General features: G+C 36.6%; 1 protein-coding gene across 6 annotated transcripts in view; it reads left to right on the top strand.

Annotated features, from left to right (window-relative positions):
* Window positions 1–19,310, top strand: part of RYR2 (ryanodine receptor 2) — a 787,631-nt gene that overhangs the window by 711,222 nt on the left and 57,099 nt on the right. For 4 of the 6 annotated variants that reach the window (XM_030812625.1, XM_030812624.1, XM_030812628.1 and 1 more), the window contains 7 exons: window positions 304–383; window positions 2,381–2,457; window positions 3,545–3,618; window positions 12,128–12,160; window positions 13,347–13,427; window positions 14,558–14,646; window positions 16,060–16,188. In XM_030812625.1, coding sequence (XP_030668485.1) covers window positions 304–383; window positions 2,381–2,457; window positions 3,545–3,618; window positions 12,128–12,160; window positions 13,347–13,427; window positions 14,558–14,646; window positions 16,060–16,188 — 563 coding nt within the window. The remainder of the gene's footprint in view (window positions 1–303; window positions 384–2,380; window positions 2,458–3,544; window positions 3,619–12,127; window positions 12,161–13,346; window positions 13,428–14,557; window positions 14,647–16,059; window positions 16,189–19,310) is intronic. The other 2 variants (XM_030812626.1, XM_030812627.1) reach the window with 1 other exon arrangement.

Below are 19,310 nucleotides of genomic sequence, written 5' to 3'. Positions count from 1 at the left end.
TGAATCTTAATAATTTCAGGTCTCAATATTTCAAAATCAGTTGTCTTCCTATTCTGTTACTTCTATATCTTCTTATGGTTTCAGTTCTTAGATATTATAGAGAATGTATTAAAAATGTTGATGCCAAATATGCATTATTATTATTTTAGTATTTTTTGGAACATAAATCAGTCTCCCTCTGCCATTAAACAGATTGCCTGGTGGGGGCATAATAATAATTTTAAAAGTGCAGCATTGGAGGTAGAATAGGTTAATATAGAAGGCGAAATGATATAAGGAGCACTACTTTTTTATATTTCTTAGGTGAAACTGGACCAATGGTAGCAGCTACTTTGAAACTTGGAATTGCTATTTTAAATGGTGGGAACTCCACAGTACAGCAGGTAACAGCTTCCAGTCATTCACATAATGTACTTTTCAGACAAATGGACCATATAGTAAAGAACTATTTGTTGTAAAATGTTTTATTTTCTATGTACAATGTGGCTCACTTTTAGTTTACCACAGTACTGAAGAGAGAGGAAAAGAGGGAAAAAGTAATTATGTGATAGTGTTACAAATCCAAACATAAAATGATGTCAAAATATCTGAAAATATCAAGTGCGGCCTTTTATCATGTCAAATGAATTCTGGTGCTGGGGTATGAACCACTCTCTCACCATGCATTTACCAAACTGTGGCTATCTGGTTATGGAACCTGGCAGGGGTAACCAGCTCTTTCTGTTCCCAGAATAAGTGATTATAGAGCTTCGAAAAAAGGAAAAATAAAACACTTAATCTCTCCAAAACATTTATCAAAAAATAATGTCTCTTGCTTATTATGTTTTACTTAAGAAGACCCTCATTACTTAGTATACATATTCAGAAGTCCTTAGATCCAGAGTCAGTAGTGAGAGATCCTATAATGTATACTTCTTGTCTATGTGGAACTTGTCTGTTTTCTTTACAACTTCAAATATATATCCCACCATCTCCTTTGATCCTGTAAGCCACATTCTTTTGTTTGAAAAAAAAATGATTGTTTCATTTTTTATTTGACCAAAAGTTATCACACCCCCCATAAATGGCTATATGATTTTGTGTCTATGTGCGTATATATGTGTGTCTGTGCATCTGTGTATCATACATACACTATGTGTATATTTGCTATTTGTGCATGTGTGTGTATACATATATATATGCATATGTGCATAGACTTTGTGCATATGTATCCTTTACATATTTAGTTTATATTGCCTTTGCTATCTGAAAAAGATTGCTACTAAAATTTTGTCTGCTTAGCTGAGCCCTTTTTAGAACAGCATTGATAATAGGAATTGTTCTGCTCTTCAAGATTTGCAGAAAAGCAGTATTCTTATTTCCTTAAACCTTTGAGCATGCTTTCTATCATCTTGTATCTGCTTTTACATTTGAAATCTCTAATCCATTTTAACCATGTCAGAAATAGCTGTTTCGTTGTGCTATGTAACAGTAAGCTAAAAAGACAAAGCATTGCTTTAGCATTTTTTTACATTTATGTTTAACCAAAATTTTGACCATAGATTCTGGATGTCATTCTGAGAACAAAGGACAACATTTTAATAGCCAAATGATTCCTATTGTTTTTTCAATTTACAGACTATGGTAATGGAAACTGAATTTCCGTCTATAGCATTAGCATATGGCAGTCACAACTCTCAGATTATAATGCTGTTTGGGGCGTTTTGTTTTGTTTTGTTTTGTTTTTTGAGATGTCACCCAGGCTGGAGTACAGTGGCGCCATCTCTGCTCACTGCAACCTCCACCTCCTAGGTTCAAGCAATTCTCCTGCCTCAGCCTCCCGTGTAGCTGGGACTACAGGCACATGCCACCACGCCCAGCTGATTTTTGTATTTTTTAGTAGAGATGGGGTTTCACTATGTTGGCCAGGCTGGTCTCAAACTCCTGACCTCATGATTTGCCCGCCCCAGCCTCCCAAAGTGCTGGGATTACAGGCGTGAGCCACTACACCCAGCCTGTTGTTTAATGAAATCACCTTGATATGGAAACCTGTGAATAACATCTATAGGAATTTTCTTCCCAGTTAACTTGCGCTAGAGTATCTGAATCACCAAATTACTTAAAGAGTGACCAGAAGAGAATCAAGAGTAATATTACCCCTGACATTTTTGGTGCTTGTGGTGATGTATAAGGCAACTAACCCTCTTATTCCAAGTTTGTGTAACTGTCTTGCTTCCACGTGTGTGTTCCTACTTCATGATAAAGATGGCATTAGTCATGTTTGTACGCAGTGAATATTTTCTGTCTATTCTAGAATGGAAAGCCTGTTTGGGTTGTTTATTTATTTAACAAACAATAAGATTTTTGTTCAGTGGCCATGTGGTTTCTATAATTCCCATAGAAAATGCTTGACTACCTCAAGGAGAAAAAGGATGTGGGCTTCTTTCAGAGCCTGGCCGGCCTGATGCAGTCATGTAGGTAAGGACTCACTTCCTTCTTGGGGGTTCTACTCGGTGGTTGTATTTTTTCGAAGCATTTGTTTCTTGCTCTGACGATAATTATATATAGAAGAATAGTGAATGGTTAACAACACTTTAAAGTGGGATAATTGGCAGTGTCTTGTTTTCTGTCTTGTTTTAGGGGGTTGGTAATATCATGATTAATAACTTACAGAATGGTAATAATACCTTAAAATAGCTTTCCCATGGTACTATAATCCCAGAGCTTTGGGAGGAAGAGGTAGGAGGATCCCTTGAGGCCAGCAATTCAAGACCAGCCCGAGTAACAGGGCAAGGCTCCATCTCTACCAAAAGATTTAAAAAAAAAAATGGCCAGGCATGGTGGCACACACCTGTACCACAGTCCTAGCTACTCAGGAGGCTGAGATGGGAAGATTTCTTGAGCCCAGAAGGTCGAGGTTGTATTGAGCTATGATAGCGCCACTACTGCAGCCTGAGAGACAGAGTGAGACCCTGTCTTTAATTTAAAAAAAAAAGCCTTCCCCGTGTTTAAATAGGGATTGTGGAGAATTAGTGTATATTCTGCATACTTGAAAAGGAGTTGTGTATGCTTTTTTAAAAAAGAAAATTCTATTTAGTTTTATTTAGGAGCTTGTAGGCCATTTCTCATTTTATGACTAAATGATCACTAACTCATTTGTGGTAATCATTTTCAATTTTTTTTCAAGATTTAAAATCATTCAGACAGCATTTGATTAAGGAATCTGACACACGTTTAATGTAACAAGCTATTCCAACTGCAAAAACATAATTATTAGAATTTTATTTCTGCACATCTGCTAGCTTTGTAATGTACTCCCCATGTTGAAACCTATGAATGCTTTATGTTTGACTTTCACATGGATCATTTCAGCATAGGCCCAGGGGAGACACTAGTCTGCCACTAAGAAAATATGGTTGGTAAGCAATGAATGGAGACATGTTTTCAGTGTACGTTAACATTTGGTTCATATTCCAAGATATGTGGTGTTTAGGTGTTTGCTCTCCTGAAGAAAGAAAATGTTCTATTAGTCCTCTAAATGTTTTTTTTTTCCTTGTTGTTACAGTGTCCTTGACCTAAATGCATTTGAGCGACAAAACAAAGCTGAAGGTCTTGGGATGGTGACAGAGGAAGGATCAGGTATTAATGACTTACATTAAAAGGATCACCTGTCTCCCTTCCCTCCCTGAAACGAGTCAGTTATCAATTACCTTTCAAGTAGAGAGATACGAAGTTATTTTAAAATTGATGAAATGCTTACATGACTCATTTCAAAGTTCATAGTTGGACACCGGTCGCACCCTAAAACCAACCTTCCACGCCGGTCATTAACTCCTTGTGTGCCAGCCCCATTGCCAGCTGCCTTTCCCTCTGTTGGGTTTTCAATAAGGAATAATGGTTGAATGAAGGATCAACATCCTTTATTAGATAATTTTCTGGGAAATCATAAACCACATAGATGAACCTTTCAAGAACATTTGACTTTCTTTGGCCACTTTAGCAAAGTTGGGCTCTCAGATTCTTCTATTTCCTTAGGATAGTAATCCTTTGAGCTCCTTCAGTCTGCTCTCATTCCTGTTCCCTCCTCTTCCCTTCCAGCACAGTGATCCTCAAATCCATACATGTTTGCCAGTCTAGATTGATGAAAGAAATTAAAGAGCAGTTATCGTGCTTAAATAATTCTGCGCACAAAAGCAGTGACACACATGATCTTAGAATTTTTCTCTCTCTAAATAGATGCTGGTACAAACTAGAAAGTTTAGCATACAATTCATTTAAAGCAGAAATAACTTTTGCTGCCCTTTCATTTTAGGGGTATTTATTAAGAAAAAAATCTTCGGTAGTTTTTGGTTTGATTTGTTTTTATTCTTTTGTGTTTGATTTTTAAACTAGTTTTACTCAGGGCCCCGTGTGTTTATCTGTTTTTGTTTGTTTTGTGTGGTTTGGATATGTCTTCTTGTCGATTATTAGTTTTGGAACATTGGGTCTTTTATTGGACTAATCTTATTTCAAAAAATAATTTTTTTCTCCCATCTGCCATTTGTAGTCTATGTTTATTTCTCTGAAATATTTTAGGATTAACTAATTTATCTATGTATTTTTGTTCTCACAAATAGGAAAAACAATATTTCTTAGCGTATTTTAAAGTTTATTATTAATACCCATTCTGACATTGCTACCACTATGTGGCTCCTGTGTTTATTTTATTTTCTGCTTGACATTTGGATGTACAAGTCCATTCATCAAAAATAAGTCATATGGTTACTTAACTGAGTTAGCTACCTTCAAGAACAATCACTGACACCATTCTATAACTTCTTAGGTTTTCTGGCCTAAGGTTCTGGCCTGAGGTTCAGAAGGACTGACCTTTGAGAAAAATCACCAGTGCCACTCTAAACTGACTTAGGTTTTCTGGGCCCATCTGCAGAACTTGGAGCCACTGCAGATCTCAGGGCCTATCACCTGCCTATCTCCAACATCTCTCCAAAGTCCTAAGCAATTTTCAGCTATAAAATCTCTAAAAATGAATGAAGTCTCTGTCCAAAGCCTGACTTCCCTGTCTTGGAATTATAAATCAATTTCATTTTCCCCTGTAGTTATTACCTAATGTTCCAGGGGCTCTGACCACAAATCCATTAGTCATTCTTAGTCGCTGTTCATATCAGCTCCCAAAAGGAATAGCAGCCACTTAGGTTTATTTTCCTTCGCCTCCTTTCCTTTGTCAGGCAGATATGGGTTGGAATAACATTTTCGAGTCCCAAATCAGAAAGAACTTTGTGAGAGTGACCATTCTGATGTGAGAATTCTTTTTATCTCTCAAAATGAGATTGATTTAACTTGCGCATTCTTTTTCAACACATAAAATAATTACTCAAACCGATTAACACATTTTGTATTATTTCCTTACAAACAGAAAAACAAAAGCAAAATCTCAACTTTTTTTCTTTTTCCCCATTTCCTTTTCTTTCGACTACTGTAAATGTACTACCCTCCCTTCCTCAGTCATCACTCATGAGCGTGGTAATTATTAAAAATGAACTGTCTTTTGTTTATTTGCTCTTTTATCTGTGTGTACAGACTTGATAGTGACAATTTTTGTGCGTTCTTTTTTGTTGTAGACTGTTTTAACAAGTAGATTATTTCATTTCCATCGTTATGCATCCTGTTATTTTTTAAATTTACACATCTAGCTTTCCTCCTTTTCTTTCTTGTTTCTATGAGGATGTACAGTTATTAGTATGTCAGATATGAAGGGGCAACAAGCATTGCAATTACGTTTTGGGATTGGTTTTGTTGTTTTTCAGTTAAAAGCCTTTCTGGTGGGCCCAGCGTCTGCAACTGTTGTGCCAATGAATGATCCTAGAATGTGTGCCCTAGTCTCCCTGTGGCGTTTCTGTCTTGAACATACTGTGGCTTTATGGCTGTACTGATTGGTGCACGGGAAATCGGTGACAGATTCAAGGAGGACGTGACAAGCTGAGTCTCCTCCTCGCCAGTGTGCTCTGCCAGTTGCCTTCCAAGTATTGGGAGGCCTACTGAGTTTTTCTCTATTCCTTTGAAAATCTGACAGATTACAAATCATTTAACATTAAAACTAATTTTTATTTTTGTGACTGAATTCAAAGAGCAGTAGAAACGATAGCAACTATTTGCTCCTCAAACTAATATACTAGCGAAGATGCCATTAGTAATTCAAAGTAGTTTCTGAAAGACATTCTATGCAGTGGAAATAAGGGATGAGATTTTAGATAGTACCTAGGACGCCAACAAGGCTTCCAAGATTAAATTGTGCTTTCTGAATACGTGCTATTGCCTTAATCAAGAGACCTATTAAGAGCATATGTAAGGGCCACTCATTAGCTCTATTAATATTATAGTATTTTCCAGATTGTTTTAGGAATTCCTATACGGACTCTTTTGGCGTGTTTAAATATATCTGTTTTGAGACCACTCTTTTGTTTAAGATTCTATAAAAGTTAAGAAAGCCTATACACACTCAGGAGAAGAAAAATCAATCATCCCTCTTGGAAGGGATAGAAAAGGCTGAAAAAGCCACATCTGTTAGTGATGTCACTTGCTTCAACACTTGAGGCTTAGCTCTGAGAAAATAATCTATTGTATCTGAATCTTCTACATCCTTGCCCACTGTTTTTATTAAGCTAAGTCTTTTCCTAATGACGATAATATGACCATAAATTATATAGCCATGGAAAATGTTTAAGCTTAAATGCATGAACTTTTGATACCCGCAACCCTCCAATGAGGTAGCTATTACCTTGATTTTATAGATAAGGAAACAGAGGAACAGAAAGGTTTCTTGACTTCTCCCAGGTCACACAGCTAAGCGGCAAGGTTGAGACTGAAATGCAGGCATTCTGCCTCCCACTGTTTAATTTATAGATCCCATGAACGAAGTCACTTCCTTCCCATCTTTTCATATTCTTCGGGGGCTTACTTCATGTCTACCATTGCCTTAGGTAGCATTTTTTTTTTTTTTTTTGCCCCTTGACTTACTGTTTATTTAATTCTTTTTGAGATGGAGTGTTGCTGTGTCGCCCAGGCTGGAGTGCAGTGGTACAGTCTCCTCTCACCGCAACCTCCACTTCCCAGGTTCAAGCGATTCTCCTGCCTCAGCCTCCCAAGTTGCTGGGATTACAGGCCTGCCACCACAATTGGCTAATTTTTGTATTTTTGGTAGAGATGGGGGTTTCACCATCTTGGCCAGGCTGGTCTTGAACTCCTGACCTCAGGTGACCCACCCACCTCGGCCTCCCAAACTGCTGGGATTACAGGCATGAGCCACCACGCCTGGCTGCCCCTTGACTTACTGTTCTTTGTCCCTTTCCGGGACACAAATCTCTTGCCAAATTTTGCATTTGTTGTTAAGTTTCAAAATTGCTTTTGAACTTTTTATGGTTACAAATGTTCCTAACCTGGTATTGAGATGCCATGAGGAACTATGTGTTTCTTTGAGGTTTGTATATACAGATTTCAGATGAATTATTTATACTGTTTTTTTCTGCTGCCATTATTGTCATGCGAGTTTGACATCTGTCTCCTTTTTATACTAAGTTTCTCTCATTTCTACAAAAGCCTGAGCCTCACAGTTTTTTTTTTTTTTTTAAGGTTCTTCAGGAAATGTGTTAGTTCGTAATATGCTCAATGTTGTCTGTGCTGTATATTTTATATTTATATGTGTTTTCTTTTAATGACTTAATCAAATTCAAAAACAAAACCTGTATGAATATTTAAAATGTCATTCCATTCTTGGATTTTTAATTTGCTTTTTTATCAGAACCATTAACCCCATTACCAAATCATTATGACATTGAAAGTGCAATTTTTTTGCTTTCAAAATTCTTCTTGCAATATAGCAGAGGATACTGAATTTCTTTTTTTTTTTGATCATGAGGTAGTCCTGGACTTCATAAAAGCAAGACGAAGTTTTGAAGTTGATCTGATTTCTTAAAAATAGTTTGATTTTTTAAAATCCTCACTATAACATTAACTACCAATTAACCTTCCCCACCTTTCTATCTGTATCTGCTAATTTGTTTCACTGAGGTTCTTACTGATATATTTATAATCATCTAATCAAATTTATGTGAAGTTGAAGCAACACAAATTGATTAATTAAGCAAAGGGATTGGATTATCTTTAAGTATTGGTTACCCTAACTTTTTGTTACTCTTTGTATTGCTCAATTATTTATGGGCTACCTGTTCCTCAAGATTTTCCAAATACTTTCACAAGTGTAGTTTAGTATTCTGTGTACCTTATTCTGCCATTCTTGTGGGTAAATTTTCTCTTCAAGGAAAACTTGTGATGTTGGTTCGTGGCACCAAATACGTTTTCTTGACATCCTTGCACAGTTTTTAAACTTTGAAGCACTCATTTAAATTAGAGTGACTATTATGTGCTAGATGGTGTCCTAGGCATTGGAAACGATTTAGGAGCTCAGTACTGTGTAGACAGACTTGTAAACAAATAACTTCAGAACAATGCTTTATGCATATAAAGGAATTTAGGTGGAAGTACTTAGCTGCTGGGATGTTGCGGGGCTGGGGGAGACATGTAGTCTGAATTAGGAATCAAGGTGGTGGATAAGGAAGGCAAAGACATTCCAACGTGAGGGAACAGCATATGCAAAGTTCAAAGTACCAAACATGGCAGAGAATGGTGACTAAGCTGTTGTGAAGGAAAATGATCAAACTAGAGGATGGAAACATAGTACCTGGGAGGCCACGAAGGACCTTCTCTGCCCTGCCAAGGAATCTACACTTTCTCTCAGGCCATAGAAAGCCATTAAATACCACTTAAGTGATACTATGTGTAGTGTCAAATGATCCGCCTAGAATTGAGTTCCTAACGTTTATCGTTCAAATAATGCTTCTGGTAGACTCCATTAACAGTACAATGTAGATTTCCCATTTCTCGGTCGTGCTACTAAATAGAAATTGACTCCTCCAAAGATAGTGACCAGCATTATTTCCTTCATGGCAGTGGGAGAGCTCTGAGTTATGCCTAATGATAGATTAGAGGGAATTCTTCAGAGTAGACTTTTCATACAGTTAAAGAAATCCATCTGTTTGCCAGGGAAGTAGGATAATTGGAATGGTGCTTTTGAAAAATTAATTACTCATAGGCAACATTGTGTAAGAAAGATAGGTATCAGAGTTTCAAGGCAGGGAGAGCAGTAAGGATGCTGATGAATGGAGCGGATGAAAAACAGTAAGAATTTCAGTGAGAGTCTTGCCAGCTGAGACGGTTAGGCTTTGGCTCTGAGAGAAACAATATGCAATCACATTTGAAAGCAAAGGAATTTTTTTTCCGCTCCAGCTAGTTTAATTTGTTTAAGTTAACAGAATGTACTTTAATTCTGTTATCCTTGGGACAAACCTGATTTTCTTGTTGTCTTGGCATCGGAAATAGGAATGCATTGTATACACCGCTGTCAGATGGTTACATTTTAATAAATGCACTCAGTGGAATTTATAGAACAAACAACTGTCATACAACCTACAGAAATTCTGAAACTTAGAAATTTAGGTCATTTGACCTAAGGCTTCAAATTTATTTCTTTTGTGCTTTGTAGACTTCAAAGCACTTTTAGTTGTTTGAGCCAATTCAATTCTCCCAACAGTCCTATGAAATGAGGAGTTGAGTTTGTTCATCTCTGTATCAACATGATGAAACGAAGGCTCAGAACAGTGAACTGACTAAAGTCACATATCTAGAAATGGTTTTCCTTTGATTCTAAAATTGATGAAAACAAGTACAAGTTCAGAATTTAAATAACATATAGTATGTGTAATGATAATTAGTCAAAGATTTTACTAGTTACTGATGGTAACTTTACAACATTTAGAAACTATAGCACACTGAATTCAGAAAAGCCATATAATACTGACATTATCTGTTTATTTCCTATATCGTCCATTAGACTGTGAACTTCTTCAGGTTCGAGATTATGTTCACCTCACAAGGTGCCTGCCATGGAAGAGTAAATGTTTATTGAAGTTTACTGGAATCATACTCTTTACCAGTCGATAGCTATATGACATTGGTTATTCAATTTCTCAGTTGTTCACTGAACCACAAGATGGCATTACATTTCGCTAAGCTACAGACTTATAAGAACCCTGAATTGAAATGATGAGATAACGTATCTAGCACAATACCTAGCACACTGCAGTCACTAACTAAATATTAACCGTAAACTTATTTTTGAAATTTACTTTTTAATTGAATTGTAATATAATTGAAGCAGTCATACGTAAGCCGCTTAAGCAGCAATATTAAAACTTCCCACATGGAATAAAACAACTGACTTTTCACTATTTTAAAATATTTTTAGCATTTTTCAGTTTTGGCAAGATGCAGAATCGATCTTAAAGTCCTCTCAGGATCAACAATCAGCATAATTTCCTCTATGGCAGTGGGGTGCTTTTGAGTCAACTTTATAGATTATAGGGGATCCTTTAACGTGGCCAGTCCTATGCTTCATGACTCACCTTTTACCTGTGCATTATTGTAGATACTGACATGACAGGACCTGATAATGAGAATGTTCGTCTTCTGGAGTCTATTTATCCTAATTCACCAATTGTAGGTAGAACAGTGGCCTTTAAAAATGTGTTAACTTTATTAGATCTTTAAAATAGGACTTACTGTTTCACTGGTAGCTTGATTAAACAAAATCTACCTAGATTATTTCCAAGAAAAAAAATGTAATTTTGAGAACATTTTAATCCAGGAAGATGGTGTTCAGGAGATAAAACACAATTAATAAATTCAAATCGCTTTATTCAGCAGCTTGGCATGATATTTCCATATGTTTTAGTATTATTGCCACTGCACCTAATATAGTAACCTTTCCACAATTTACAAAAAATTACCACAGATTGTGAAGAGCCAGGGACGTAGACAGGGTACATGTTATCTTTATTTTATACAAGAGAAAATGAAGGTGCAAAGAATGAACTCAGAAGCAGCAACAATATCGAAATACCTCTCCCTTTATTACAGTATTAAAAATCTTAAGCCTCTTATAAAAATGAAACCAAAGGGATGTCCTTCACAATATGTACCTTGATCCCTCAGGCAGCAATTACAAATCATAATTTACCAGTGTGAGAGCACTTTCAACTACATGGTACTCCATTCCGTTATTTGTGATTGATCTTAGTTTCCATCTTACAGTGGAATTTCTTTTGCACACATCACAAAATAGACTGCTGATCCTGTACCTTCTGCAGACATAAAGCCATCATCCATCTCTGTTACTCTACCACTTATTTGCAGCATGGGCAATGGCAGCATTTTAATCAGATAGGAATGTCTTCATTAAGCAACAGTACCCCAGCTTATACCTGGTATCACCTGGTGGTAAACGAAGGCCTGACTCGTCTCCTCCCTAACCCCTCCCCTCTTCCCATTGTTCTGCGATGTACGGTGTGTCCTTATATAAGTGAAATTACTTGTACGTGTTTCGGTATACAGTCAAGAAAATACTGTGTGTGTCAACAGTAAATAAAACCTTATGTTATAAATCATTATGCATTATGCAGAGCATTTTTAGGTACACAGGTAGATTATATTTATTTCAGTGTTTTTCTGAATACTTTCTAGTAAGGGTTACTTCTTTCACGAATATATGAACACTTAAAGTGTGTACATGGTTTATTGAATTGATTTGTTTTTGGAAAAAAAAAAAACATTGCAGATGGGCTCACAGGGAAAGAATCAATAAGCCTATGTAACGAACTCGTAATATTTTGATTTAAATATCACTTTAAAGACTCTTCTGATTAAGGTGACTCATGAAAATGGTACTAAGTATCACCAATGAAGAGTTTAGTTCCTTTATTTGCCTAAAACGTTCTCCCTTTTGTTTCCTATCCTATCGTGAATTTAAACACTGAGGAATGGACTTATCAGCCAACTATGGGAGATTCAACACAACAATTGCCTGTAACACTTAAACTTGCCACGTCTGATTCGCATACTTGGTGATTTTAGCATAGTCACCAAATTTCATATCTTGTGGGCTAACAGGGAAATGAGTACAGTGATTTTATGTACTTTTTTTAATGTTTATATTAGTTTTCAAAATGGTTTTGCTTCCTAACCCTACCATTATATGAAGCCTCTCACTTTGAAAGTCACAGACTGCGGACTGGTAAGTCCATCAGCTCTCCGTCACTGTGATCATTCATAATTTCACTTAAAGTAAACATACGATCATTGCATCGTTTTCTTTCTCAGCCCAAAGTATTTCCATTCTGTAAAAAGTTCTTTTTTTTTTTTTTAATATGTAAGTCCATTCATTCACTGGCTTTTTTGTCATTTTGCTTTCTAAACAAATTTAGATTTTGGAGCAGCTGCTCGTAATGTGGAACTGTTCTTTTTCCCCCCCACGGACACTTTCTGTCTTGAAAATCAGCTTCATTTGTGTGGTGCTGTTCTGTGTTTGTTTCTTTCCTTGTGTTTTTTGCTTTCAAAGTAACTTGTGATCAAGATACCTTTAAATTGAAATACAAGTAAACTGAGCCCTTTTCTGAGGTTTTCTCCTTGCCCCAAAAATATTTGTTAGTGTTGGATGATGCAGAGAAACTTCTGTAACTAGGGGATGCCTTTCTTTTCACCTTCTTTATTAGTTTTAGCTCTCACAACACAAGCCACCAAAGTCTGTCTTTTGGTTTCATATTTAGCATTAAGGTTGTTTGCCATTTCCTCCTCCCATGGAAGTAATGCTCAAACCAGTCACATCTCTATTTTAGATTTCAGAAATCTTTCCTTTTTTTTAATTCAGTAGACAACCTGATAACAAAGTTAATTAAAGCACGTTAACAATTTTCTAGTGATTTACAGCTTTCACAAACATCCATGAATTATTCCTTAATAAAAGAAACTCTTGGCCCTGCTTTTTTGGATACGCAGAATGCTTTCCATTGAATCATGTGGTCATAATCCGGGTACAAAGCAAATTTAACACGTGTGAGAGAGAGATGCAGAAAAATGTCCCTTCTATGCACACCTTGCCAAATACAAGAACATAAAGAAAGAAAAAAGCCAAGTTTAAGCCTTTAGGTCATTTGTAAAATGTTGCCAAACCCATGCTGCTACTTTTAACAGAGAAGTCTGAGTTTTAAAATTCAAACGTTCTTTTCTTACAAAGAAAAAGTGCCTCTATCTGCCAAGCGCATGATCTTATGAGCTTCAGATAGAAAAGTAGCTATGACTTGTGACTGTTTTTGGTTCAGAACAATGCTAGATCAACATGCAAGTTGTACGGAGGTGGGGACAGAAGGGGAGGGGCAGGCTGGGATGGTTGCTAATGTTTGATCCCTCTGGATTTCCCGCAGGAGAAAAGGTTCTGCAGGACGATGAGTTCACCTGTGACCTCTTCCGATTCCTGCAACTACTCTGTGAGGGACACAACTCAGGTTTGTGAGTCCGCAGAACTTCTGATGCTACTAAGGCATAAATAATGTTTTCAAGCCAGTAATAACAAGAGCCTGTTAGTTCCAATTATGCATCATTCTAGAGACAACAAATCATTCTAGAGCATGACTCGTCAATGGGCACTGGGACATTTTATATATTGCTTCCCCGCTTTCACAGTCCTCGGATAGCCATTTCACTTGAGTCTTATCAATAGTTTTGATGTTAGGGAAGACACATGAGGCTGGGCACAGTGGCTCACCTGTAATCCCAACACTTTGGGAGGCCGAGGTGGGAGGATTGCTTGAACCTAGGAGTCCGATATCAGCCTAGGAAACACAGCGAGACCCCCATCTCTACAAAAAATTTAAAAACTTATCCAGACATGGTGGTGCGTGCTTGTAGTCCCATCTACTTGGGAGGCTGGGACAGGAGGATTGCTTGAGGCCAGGAGTTCGAGGCTGCAGTGAGCTGTCACTGCCCCACTGCACTGGAGCTTAGGCAACACAGCAAGATCCTGTCTCTCGATTAAAAAAAAAAAAAAGACAGATGATTTATGAAAAACATATAAATAGATAGTTATGGAGTAATATAGAGTATCATTTCTTTTGTACCACTTCTCTTTACCTTGAGTGTATGCATACTTCATTGTACTAGTTAACATAATGTATCTCCATTACTTCTTTACACATCTAACTCTCTACCAGGCTTGTGCACCCCTGAAGGTAGGAACTCTATCTTAATTTTATCTTGGCTGATCCCAGCACTTTGCACAGTACTGAGAAACAAGTGATTAATGAATAAATAATTTCCTTCTTATATCCTCAAGGATAGCAACCTTTTTCAGTCATTCCTTTGCCCAGAGCTCTAGGACTAGGAATAAGGAAACTGATATTAGCAACATCGGAGACAAAAATTGAATGTTGATCATCTATGGAGCACCCAGATACACTTTTGGGGTGATCACTTTTTATGGAAAATATAAATTATTTTCATATTAAAACTATTAGATAAAAACACTGCACTAACCTACAATGATTTTGCCGTAGAAAACATTTGCCTTTGGAGTTCTTAGAATAACTCAACTTGAACTTCTGAGCAAGCATTAATAACATTTTTTTATCTTGCATAGATTTTCAGAATTATCTGAGAACTCAGACTGGCAATAATACAACTGTCAACATAATTATCTCCACTGTGGACTACCTCCTGAGAGTTCAGGTATGTTGCTTTCCATATTAGTAACAAATTAAAAGGGTTGGTATGTTGAAACCATACGGCAGAGTTTTAATGTGTTTTGGTTTATAACTAGAAAGGAGTTTTTGAGATAGTTTATCTCTGATCACAGTCTCTCAGCAATTCTTAGAGCAAAACTGCCACTGTTATCTCTGCTCCTGATCCTGCCTCCTACTTTTGTTCATTATTTTATTTCTGTAAGTAGAGATTTTTTCTCCTGTTTTTTTAGCTTGATGGTATTTTAAAGTCATTTTCATTTTATAAAGCACTTTTATGCTCCTTCTTCTATAGTTGTTAGACAAATTGGGGAAGAATATTTGGAACATTCATAGGAATAGGAAAGAAAGGCTTTGCAACTACTACCGTACACTTAAATTTGGTAGTCTAAGGTCAGTTCTTTTCAGCTGTCTTAATATTTGCATTAATTTTCACACCACATGCTTAAAAATCTCTGATATTGTAATTATATTTGAGAACGTTAATCAAACTGAATTGAAGATGTAGGCCTCTTAAATAATGAGAGCCCTGTACAACTTTTTTCCCCTCATTTTATTTATAAGCTGAACCAGGCACAGTATTTTAAAAACTATAAATGCAGACTTTCAGCTTTTTCCTTAATCTTTGAGTGTGTAAAATCACAACCTTTTTTTTTTTTCTAACTGAAAGCTTAACGTGGTGGGGGAAGGTGCATTTTGAAGTCAGTACACCAAGAAGCATTGCCGAAAACACATTTGTCGTTTTAAAAATTGTCTGAAAACCCAAATGTAGTTCACAGGCTCAGCTAAATTGGATTATTTACTTATCCAACCAAAATATCTTTAAAATGTACGTTATTGTTAAATACATCTGGTTTATAGAGATTGACCTTATTTAGATATTTGTTTCCAATTGTTAGTATTTACAAGCAATCCAACCAGTTTCCTCAGGGACAGATACAAAAGCCATGGATATCAGTGAGTTCTCACTGATGCAATGTTATTAGCTTTATTGGAGAAAATGGAGGCCAGATGTCGGTACCCCAAAAAAGACTGTTCCATGATTCATCTATTTTCTGTGCTCACATAGTAAACATCTAATTTTGCTCATGCATAAATATGCTCCAGTCTTAATGAATTCTTATGTTTGTGAAGTTCAAGGTTATCAGACAGTAATTTTTAAAGCTAAGTTTTCTTCTTCTTGTCTTCTCCTCAGTTGTTAGCTATATCTAAGAAGAAGGTTCACATATTGTATGTTTAGGAAAGTCATTGAAGAATGATATTTACTTCACAGATATTTTTGTTTGCTACCATATCTACTATTTAAAATACTTCTCAGGCATACATTCCAAGACTGGTTAGTCAATGGTAACTTTATCAAGAATGTGACTTGATAATAAATAATATCATCTCTATTTCCCAGGAATCAATTAGTGACTTTTATTGGTATTACTCTGGGAAAGATGTTATTGATGAACAAGGACAACGGAATTTCTCCAAAGCTATTCAAGTGGCAAAACAAGTCTTTAACACTCTTACAGAGTATATTCAGGTAAACATTTAAACATGGCTGCTACCTGTAGCACTGAATTCCATAGAAAAATGAAGTATGTCTAGAGTAGTTTCCATATCTCCTATTGACCCCTTTCCAATTTGCAAATTGCTACAATTAAAGTATCAGGTTGAGATGTGAATTTATATGGAATGAAATTGCTTCACCATTTGGCAGGTTGAGATATGATTAACTCCTTAGAGGTATGGACTATGATGTTAGTTCTATTGTACCCCCAGGGCCTGGTATATATACTAAGCACTTAGTAAATATTAAGGAAGGAAGGGAGAGCAGGCACAACATTAAACCATTCTTTCTGGTATTCCACTACAAGTGGGAAGAAGTTTCATAGAAACTTAAGAAAGAGAAGAGTGTTTGAAAACATCGCATATGTATATTATAGATAAAATTCCAAATACCATATAGAATATTCTTTTCTTTTTTACATCGATTTGTTTTATGTTCTCCTTGGACTAAGCTTCTAGCCTTAACTTCAGATTTTTTTTTAAGATTTTATAAAATTCTGGGTTTTTCTTCAATCAGCAAAACTTTGCTGATGACCAGTCATCTTTCCTTTCTGTCTTGTCTCAGTGGCCAATATTACCCTGAATCATTCACTATGTTTGACGTGCCCCATGCTAAGGATAAAACAGGAGGGAGAAACTTATAATTGGCTTTGTGAGACTAAACATAAGCTTGTGGGGAGAAGAAAGGTTAAGTTAAAAATAAATTGTATCCCAGGAGCATAACAGTTACAGCTGTTTGAGTAAATAAATGACTCATGGCCAAGTACAGCCAACCAAGAGTAAGTGTTGTAGAGGTAGGAAGACTTCCTCCAGGCTCACTCGCCTCTGCATTCAGTCCCTTGGAAGCATGGCACTTTTTCTATTTTTTGCCTTGGTGGGGAAGAGGAACCTTATTTCAGCATTTCCAGATGGAAAAGTCACACTTGATAATTCTAATAACATTTCCTTTAAAATCAAATAAAAGTGAAAGCTTAAGTCAGTTTTGGTCTACTCACAGTCCCATTTCCTTACCTCTCCTGGCTTCCATTATTGCCTTAGTATTCTCATGCCTGCCTAGAATGATACCAGTACAACAACATTCATGTGTCATGTCCTGAATAAATAACAGGATTGACTGATGGCATTAGCAAGCCACTGGATTTTGCAGAAATGGAATCAGAATGATTTCTATAATATATTCCAAGTGAAACATAACACCATTTCAGCTAAGAGTGGGCATTTCTTGGTTCCTAAAATAATTGAGATTCCTGAATTTATCAAAAGCTAGAAGCATCCATTGAGCTCTTACTATGTGCAAAACTCTTTATTAGGTGTTGTCATAGAACACAGATTTCTACGTGAATGTTCAAAGGATATTGGATAAAGTCACATGGCTTATTGTGCTTGGTTCAATGAGAACCAAAAAAATAAATAAATAAATGAAAAATAAGAGGTAACAAGTAACTTCTCTTGTTACTTCTTTTTTATATGACATTTTAAAATAACAATCATATCTGAAATATGTATTTTGGAATAATTTTAGGTATTCAGAAAAGTTGCAAAGACAGCAGAGAGAGTTTCTGTGTATGATTCACCCAGTTTTCCCTAATGCTGACATTTTATATACTCATGGCGCATTTGTCAAAACTAAGAAATTAACATTGGCACATCCTGTTAACTAAATTATAGGCTTTATTTTGATTTTACTGGTTTTTCCATTCATGTTCTTTGTTTTTTAAAATTCTGGGATACAATCCAAGTTACCACATTACATCTAGTGAAATATATTTTAGAGAAGTTTGCCTTAGTGGTATATCTGCTGATAAATATTGATACTGTGAAGATAAGCTTATCATTAGCTTCATGCTGCTTCTGGACTGCCTTTTAGATTACAGCATTGCGTATTGCTTTATTATTCAAACTTCTACTAACTATAGAAAGTTATATAAGGGGGAGATCCAACACCATTGAAATAAATGGAATTACCTGTAAGATCGTAATCCCAATTTAATAAAAGGGGAAGAATTGTTTGAGTAAGAGGACGTTGTATTGTCCAGGTTCCTAGAGTAAGACCATGAGGTAGTTGTTGAGAAAAGACAAAGCTTGATGTGTCCTTGGCACAGGTCCTTCTGGTAGTTAGCAAGGGTTTTCCATGTTGCAGGTACATACATCATGAGAAAAGGATGCAAGGCACCAGGCTAGGGAGTTTACATCTCCCAGAAGCTGAGGACCTAAGGTCGAGCAAGCCCTAGAAAGGACATTGTGTGTTTCAGGTTTTAGAAGAATAAATGGGTACTTTGGCTTTGGGCTTGCAACTCTGTCACATGAGGGTTGGCCAGACAACTTTTGGTCACCTAGGGGTTGCACGAGAGCATAACCCCTTGTAATGCTTCAACTTTTGATTTAAACCTTAACTATCACGGGAAGAAAATTATTTCTGACTTGAAGAAAAAACAAGTTTATTTTTCCTAAAAATGGCTTTCTAGTGTTCACCTAATAGCCTCTTGTGCTTTTCATCCTCCCTAATTTATATGCCATTGGAATACCAAGCTGACACTGAACATCGACCACAGGAAAATCCTAAAGATTTATTGCTTTCAAACCAGAGCTGTAATAGCCAGTTGGGACTCATTACAACCAGGGATGAAGGAAACTGTAAAACTACTATATCTGGTACATTAAATGAGCTGGATTTAATGACCTACAGATTAAAATAACCTGATTCCGTCTCACCGACTTGCTCTGTCAACCATTTCTTTACCACTAGAAGGAATCCTGTGCACTGGCCACTTTCAGATAAATAAAATCATGTCAGTCACTTTGTCACAAGAATAGTCTCATTTCAGTAAAACTTCCGCTTACCCTTGGGCCTGATTTTCAGCTGGAAAACCTGGAGTGAGGGTGTAGGCAAGAACTCCCATCTGGATGTTGTTCATTCTGGAAGGAGTTCAATCTAGGCTTTTTTTACTCTCTCCCCTGAAGGTTCTTCTCTCTCTCTCTCTCTCTTTCCCTTTCCCCTCCTGGTTAACCCCAGGCTTCCTCTGAGTTGGAGCTGTGGGAGAGAGGAGGTATGAGGAAGGAAAGGTCTCCTCTGGGGCACATGTAATCCCAGAGTGC

Source organism: Nomascus leucogenys, chromosome 5 (genome assembly GCF_006542625.1).
Source record: "Nomascus leucogenys isolate Asia chromosome 5, Asia_NLE_v1, whole genome shotgun sequence".
NCBI classification, from domain to species: Eukaryota; Metazoa; Chordata; class Mammalia; order Primates; family Hylobatidae; genus Nomascus; species Nomascus leucogenys.
Note: the sequence above shows the minus strand (reverse complement) of the source record. Positions and strands in the feature narration are given on the sequence as shown.